The 7,809-nt window shown below is 34.3% G+C and overlaps 1 protein-coding gene across 1 annotated transcript in view; it reads left to right on the plus strand.

Annotated features, from left to right (window-relative positions):
* The window catches only part of LOC107697090 (protein lin-28 homolog A-like), a 22,013-nt gene extending 14,249 nt beyond the window's left edge, over window positions 1–7,764 (plus strand). The window contains exons 3-4 of the mRNA XM_016497732.1: window positions 491–678; window positions 7,491–7,764. Of these exons, the coding sequence (XP_016353218.1) occupies window positions 491–678; window positions 7,491–7,764 (462 nt within the window). The remainder of the gene's footprint in view (window positions 1–490; window positions 679–7,490) is intronic.
* The last annotated feature ends 45 nt before the right edge of the window (window positions 7,765–7,809 follow it).

Below are 7,809 nucleotides of genomic sequence, written 5' to 3' on the forward strand. Positions count from 1 at the left end.
GTGAATCGAATCGTGAAATCAAAATCGTGAATTGAATCGAATCGTGAGTTGAGTGAATCGTTACATCCCTATTCTTTAGTATTCTGACATTGGCAAATGATTTAAGTGCTTCGATCACTCGCTTTACTACAAATATGTAAATAAGCAAAATCAGTTTTTTTAACTTTAGCAATGAGGTTCAGAAAAGTGATCAAATGTGTTTTTAAACATTGCTCTTGTAATGCACATTAAGGTGATTTTGACCGATTGGTAGCTCTTGTTTTTTTCCAGTACTCCAGTACCAGAAAATCTCTCTTTTTAACATCTATATATCATTCTCTCCCTGATTTTATTATATGCCATGAAATGTTCAATAATCTGTGTTGATAGGACTTGTCTGTTTGATATTTATAAATATTTAGATATTTATAGATGATATAAGTGCATGTGTATCTGTATTAAATGAAGTGTGTGTGTGTGTGTGTGTGTGTATGTGTGTGTGTGTGTTCAGAGTAAGCTGGTGATGGAGGGCTTCAGGAGCTTACGGGAGGGCGAGCAGGTTGAATTCACCTTCAAGAGGTCGAGTAAAGGTCTGGAGTCGCTCAGGGTCACGGGGCCCGGCGGGGGTCCATGCTCGGGCAGTGACCGACGCCCCAAAGGGAAGGCCCCGCCCCTCAAACGCAAACCAAAGGGAGACCGGTGAGTGTGCTGAGCATTATGGGATATGTAGTTTAATATGTTTTGTTGCCATTTCTGTCATGAAACTAAGCTGGACTAAACTGGGTTATTTTCAGTTGTTTATTCTGCATACATGTAATATTAATAGTTCAATGGGCACTAAACTGTAGATTAACTATAAATGGTATCTTGCTGGACGAATATTTTTAGGTTTTATTCTTTATTATTCATAGCTTGTCTTTAGCAGCTGCTGCTGGTTTTTCTAAATCTTTAGTTGGTTGAAAATACTTTTCAGAAGTCAGAACAAAAGTCTGCTTTTATTATTTATAATAGCTTTATTGCTAATCTACTAGTGTTGTTTAGTAGCAGTGATTAATAATTCAAATAACTGGAACAATCGGAAGTTATTAATTAGTAAAAGCTGATTTAAAATCTTAATTAACATAATCAAAACCTAAACTTTTTCTTGTTTTCGATCTGTAAATTTAAAACATTTTAAGAGAAGAGATCTATAATCTAGAAAAGACTTAAACGAATTACTTTCTATTAAGTTTCATTTCTTAACATTAGTTAAGCACATTACTTTAACAATTAACAATACTTCTACAGCATTTATTAATCTTTAATAATGTTAACAGTTTTTATGATCAAACGTTTTGTCTTTAAAATTGCACTGTGAATTAACATGAACATTTTTATTAACTAAAATTACTTAAGGTTAATAAAAGCTGTAAAATATATTTCTAATTATTAATGGATGTCAGAGAATGCATTAACTAATAATGTTAACAAATGAGACCTTATTGTGAAGTGTTAACCAAATGCTTTATTTTATTTATTTTAAATTTTTTCTAATTCAAAATATACTCAAATTGCATAATAATAAATTGATATATGCAATAGAGCAAGGGAATTATATAATTACATGCTGCATTTAATTTAAAATATTCCTTTATATAAAATAATTGATTTATTTATGATTCATTTGATAGTGTACAATTTTTATGCAGACAGGATTATTTATCTAAAATCTTGTATTTCTGTCTTACACAAGCATTTTCTTCATACTAGCCGCTTTTGATTTGATGTGGACGTGTTTCAGGGTTAAAATTCTCAATGTTCACATATCAATTAAAAAGGCTCTCGTTTTAGGCTCTCTGTATAACAGAATCAATTCCAGTATTGATAACGGTCTGTGAAGCCACACATCTTGTACTTTTCAATGTAGACGGCTCATAGTTTGGTTTCGCCAAACGCTTTCTGTTCACGACTCGCATTGATTGTGAGTCTGTCTTCTACTTCCTGTTGCCATGGTGATCAGAGCAAAAAAGAAAAATCCAAACTGAATAAGTCTTTTCAGTCTGTTGTGTTATAGCTATTTATAAGTATGTATATGTGCATGGGTGAGCCGTTTATCATATAGTCCGTCACTATAGATGCGCTAACAAAAAACTAGACATTAGATGATGGACGTTTTATTGAAGACGACCTGAACAGTCAGACCTGAACTGATGAGTAAAAATGCATTTATGAAGAATTCTTTAAAGTAATTAATCTGGTTGAAACACAACAGGTGCATTAGGACACGGCTCATGAAATTGGCTCATAACGGGACCTTGCTAATTGCATTGCATCAATTTATTAATAATAATTGAATAAATTATTTAAACATGGTAACTAATCAATGACAGTGTTAATTTAACTGAAAAACAATTGATTTTACGTCAGTTTATCAGTTATTATTGCCTGTATTTTTACTGAATACTGACGATTTGTAGCTAATAGTTCAAGATCATGTAATAATCATCTTAAATACATGAGCTTAATTAATCTTTAGTTTATATTAATAGTTCATTATATCGAATAATTTAGTTTAACGGTTCTTTCTTTGTATCTAGAGTCTGGATGTCATAAGTTGAAGTACATCTTGCCTGTTTTTCAGTAAATACTGATTTGAAGATCATGTAATAATAATCTTAAATACAATCATTACTTTAATCTCTAGTTTAGATGAATAATACTTTATATCAACTAATTGTTTGGTTTAACGGTTCTTTCTTTGTATCTAGAGTCTGGGTGTCAGAAGGAAAATGATGCTGTCAAGCTTCATAGTGTAAATTTAACTAAAAAGTCTTTAGACAACTGATTTTATGTCAGTTTATCAATTGAAGTACAGAAATATTGACTGTATTTTCAGTGAATATTGAGATGATGTGCAGCTGAAAGTTCAAAATCATGCAATAATCATTTTATGAGGTTAATAGAAATCTTTAGTTTAAATTATTATTATTATTTATATTAACTGATTGTTTAGTTTAATGGTTCTTTCTTTGGATCTAGAGTCTGGATGTCAGAAGGAAAATGATGCTGTCGAGTTTCACAGATTTTTCTGTTGGTTTTTATGAAATTCAGTTTTTATGTTGTGATATTGAAGAGCAAAAATGCAAATGGTCTTTTATTTTTAAGATTGCATCATTACATTTTCCTTGAATATAGGCTATTTTTGTTTTAGATGTGAATGTGTGAGGAGATGAAATGGTGAAATCAAAATAATGATCAAATGTGTTTGTCAATCATAAATTTTCCGGCTTTATTTATTTATTTGTAGTTCAGCGCTGATGTCAGCTCAGTTTTGTGAAGTTTGTTAGTCTAATATCCAGCACATTCAGCTGTGATGCTGTAGTTGATCCACGCCGCCTCCTACAGGCTGAAAACAGTCTGTGCACATACAGACAAATAGAATGTCAAAAGTGCAGTTTAACCAAATACTTGTTTTTTTATTCAAGCAGTGGTTATTGTATGTTGGTTTCAAGCACCTGTTTGAAACCCTATTAAATTAGAAGGTAACACTTCATTTTAAAGGGGTCATATGACGTTGCTAAAAAGAGCATTATTTTGTGTATTTGGTGTAATGCAATGCGTTTATGCGGTTTAAGGTTAAAAAAACACATTATTTTCCATATAATGTACATTATTGTTTCTCCTCTATGCCCCGGCTTTCTGAAACGCGTCGATTTTTACAAAGCTCATCGGTCTGAAAAGCGAGGTGTGCTCTGATTGGCCAGCTATCCAGTGCGTTGTGATTGGCCGAATGCCTCAAGCGTGTGACGGAAATGTTACACCCCTTAACATACTGTGATGCCCTCCCCCAGCAGGACGAGACAAAACCAATAAAACCCATTATAAACAAAGCAGTTGTTGCATCCAGTGGGGACATAATTACTGATTATAAAGACTTATACTGTCTTTTTACGCGTTGCGTTGCGTATCGCGCTGCGTAAACATAAAACCATGTCTGCATTTGTGATCGGAGAAATGACAAACAACAAGTGCTACTCTACACTGCCCAAAACTCGCCGTTTGAATCAGCAGTGGCAAATTATTTAAATATAAAAAACGTACTTACAGGCTGTGAGTCAGAAGCGCCAGACTGTCCTTGCAAAGTTGGAACTGCCCCACTTTATAGAAACAGCCTTTGTGCCACAGACGCATTAGGCTACTGGTTCAGGAAACAGTCCTCATCCATCCTCCATAAAATGCGCAGCACACATCTGAATATTTGGGTTGAACTGTTCTGGAACAGTGTTGTAAATACAACTTGACCACTGATTTCTAGTTGTGTCCTCTTTTGGAAGACCAAACAAAGTAGTTTTGCTTTCACAACGAAACACAGCGACTCCACAACATGGCAGCGAATTAAAGTTACGCCGCCTTTTTTTGCGTGAACATTTTGGCGGCGTTATGCAAATCTTCCCACATCGTGACGTAGACATGTGGGGGCGTGTTAGAACGAGCCGTTTTAGGTAGGTGTCTACCTTACTAACTATAAATAAGCAACAAATTAGGAGTTTATTAGAGGAAAACTCTTATATGTGTTCCCTATTCTAAAGTGCTACCAATAAGAAAAAAATTAAATAAAAATCCTAAACAAAACAATTATTAAAAAGATTAATTAAAAAATTAATCCTTTAAAGAGCAGGTCATATGGGCTTTGCAGTTTATAATGTAGCTATCCTTAAATGAAAACAATCTGCAAAGTTGTTAATCAAAAAAGTGCATGATACATAAAGATATTGTCTCCTTGGTTTTTATCTTCCTTGGTTTCTAATCTTCTTAATTTGGACTAACAAGCTCTCCGAAGCACAACCTGTAAGCACGATTGATGCATTATGTGTAAAGTTTCAATTGAGTGCTCAAAATATCAGGTTTTTGTGCTAATATGTGATGTACACCTAGTGCAGCTTTAGGTTTCCAGGTAAAGCACGATATTACTGTCTTACTGAAATAGTTATGATAATGCGCTCTGAACCCACTATTTCCTAAGAATGTGTCAATTAATGTAGACTGATGTTGTTCTAATTACTTAGTTTAATAATAAAGAATGTAGTGTAGTGCCCGACTTTATAATCATTGTGAAATTGCTGTTTATTTTGCTGCACCGGCAGCTATAGGGTTAATGCGGGAGAGACGAGCGAGTTAGTTAGGCTGCTGCGATACAGCTGTTCTGTGTTCTGATTAAAAATAAAGACACAGAGCGTCTTTTGTCTGTCGTTCTTCAAACATTATAGTAGACATATTTTGGTTTACAAACTATTGTTTCATCAGTTAGTCACGTTAGCACTCGGCTAACATATCCACCATTATTGTTTTAAGTGTTCACAGTTTAGCAGCTAAACTTTAGCTGTGGGCACGATTCGTTTGCATAAGTGTTTTTGTATTTTATGACATTATTATAAGAACGGATTGGAGCACTATATTATTGTTTTATGTAAAGGTGCTTTGTCAATGGTAGCGATCGCTAACTTGCTCAAGGACTCCTCTCTGTGCCAATCACAACAGGCTTGGCCAGCTGACCAATCAGAACAGAGTAGGCTTATGGAAGGGAGGGGTTTGCTCCGAACTTGCTTGGAACGAATCGTTTCGAAATCATATTAGGACACTTTAAAATACCGTATGACCTGCTCTTTAAGATGACGTAGTTACACGTTACATGTAGGCCTACTTACTATGGTAATAACAGTGGAACCCTTGTAAATGCAGGTTTGGGCAAGTTTGTCCCATGTTTTTTATTTAAAAAAAATTATTTTGGTTTACAAAAATAAATTTGATTTAAATATGATTTATTTTGGCCAAAACATTCAGTGTCCATTTCCATTCAGTTTTATGATTTTTTTTCTTAAAATAATTGTTTAACCTGTAATAGATATTTACACACATATATTTTAATGCAGATATGCTGTGATGATTTACTTAAGATAATCCTTCAGTAACTATTTTTTTAAATCACAATATATCTGCATTAAAATACACTCATATGAGAGACATGTAACAGCTTTGTAAGAAATCATTTGCCTGTTGGCAGTCAGATGTAATTTGCTATTATTATACAAAAATACTGTATATGACTGCAGAATGCTGCAATCCACTATTCAGAATCAAGTATTCCAGAGAACAGTGTAATAATATATCCCTCCCTCTCTCTCTCTCTCTCACACACACACATTAGTGGCTCTGAGAGATCTGATTCTCTATATTTAGAGCTGTAATGTCATTTCCTACGTTTCCATGCACCGGAATTTCCTTGGCAACCGAAGGCTCCACGGTAACTTGATAACAACTAGACAATTCCTCATGATCACATTGACTTAGTTTCCTCATATCTAACAAAAGAGCTGGAAACCATATTCTTGCATCTCATTTGTTTTGGTTGTGGCTATGAATGTGTTTTTCGTTACATTTTAATGTAGGAATTACTGGGCTAGGGCTATTTATGACTCCCATATGATTAAAACAATGCTTATTAAATATTGTAGCATCTATTTTCTATTACAACAAATAAACTGGCAATTTTTGAATATTTCTATGAGGGATGTTTGCTATTGGAGTAAGTCTTGTCCTGTACTGCCCTCTAGTGACCGACACTGGGTTTGAGTCTCAGAGAAACACGTCCAGGTCACATTTCATCCAAAAATGAAAAGAGAGAGAAAAACAATAATAATAATAAAAAGAATTCCATTAAAAAGCTTGTTTTAGGAACAATATGTTTTTCTTTGCATATTATTTTCATAACAAACACATTTTCCTCCATAATTTTCATTAGCGTAATAACAAGCAATATTACAAGTACAAACATGATGCAAATATACTTTTAAATATACGTTTAAATACATATATTATTAATTTATTTGCATTCTGAATCTGGTAAATTGTCTTATATTTCTGATGTTACAAAAGATTTATATTTCAGATAAATGCTTTTATTTAAAATAAATGCTATTTGTCAAGAATACTAAAAAAAAAAAGTATCATGGTTTCCACAGAATTATCAAACAGCACAACTGTTTTCAGCGTTGATAATAATTAGAAATATTTCCTGAGCAGCAAATCAGCATATTAGAATGATTTCTGAAGGATCATGTGACACTGAAGACTGGCGTAATGATGCTGAAAATTCAGCTTTGATCACAGGAATAAATGACATTTTAAAATATATTCACATATAAATCAGCTATTTTAAATTGTAAAATATTTCACAATTTTTTTTCTGTTTTTACTGTATTTTTGAAGAAATAAATGCAGTCTTGTGAGCAGAAGAGACTTCTTTCAAAATATAAAAAAATTCTTAATTATTCCAAACTTTTGACTAGTAGTGTAAGTGCTAAAGGGCAACACCCTCTCTCTAACTCTTAGAATTATACAAACTGATCAGCTGCGCCTATAGACAAGCAAGATAAGTCCTGTTTTCCAATATATCTCCTATTTGATTTGTACAGTTTAGGAGTATCATTTCTATAATGCTTTAATATAACCAAGCATTTTTCATTCTTCTGTAGGTGTTATAACTGTGGAGGTCTGGACCACCACGCTAAAGAGTGTGGCCTTCCACCCCAGCCAAAGAAGTGTCACTACTGTCAGAGTGTCACACACATGGTGGCCCAGTGTCCCCACAAGAGAGTGCTGTCCCCCTCCACGTCTCAGGACCCCCAACGCCCCTCCACCTCTGCTCAGTCCCAGGAAGAGGGAAGCCAGTCAGGCTCGTCGTCTTCTCCGGAGGAAGCATCTCAACGGGGGAGTCACTCCCAGCGCTGGAGAAAAAGCCGGGACTGAAAGCGACCGAAAGATTCCTCAACCAGACGGCCCGGACACGAAATC

Source organism: Sinocyclocheilus anshuiensis, unplaced genomic scaffold (assembly GCF_001515605.1).
Source record: "Sinocyclocheilus anshuiensis isolate Anshui unplaced genomic scaffold, SAMN03320099.WGS_v1.1 scaffold38, whole genome shotgun sequence".
Taxonomy (NCBI): domain Eukaryota; kingdom Metazoa; phylum Chordata; class Actinopteri; order Cypriniformes; family Cyprinidae; genus Sinocyclocheilus; species Sinocyclocheilus anshuiensis.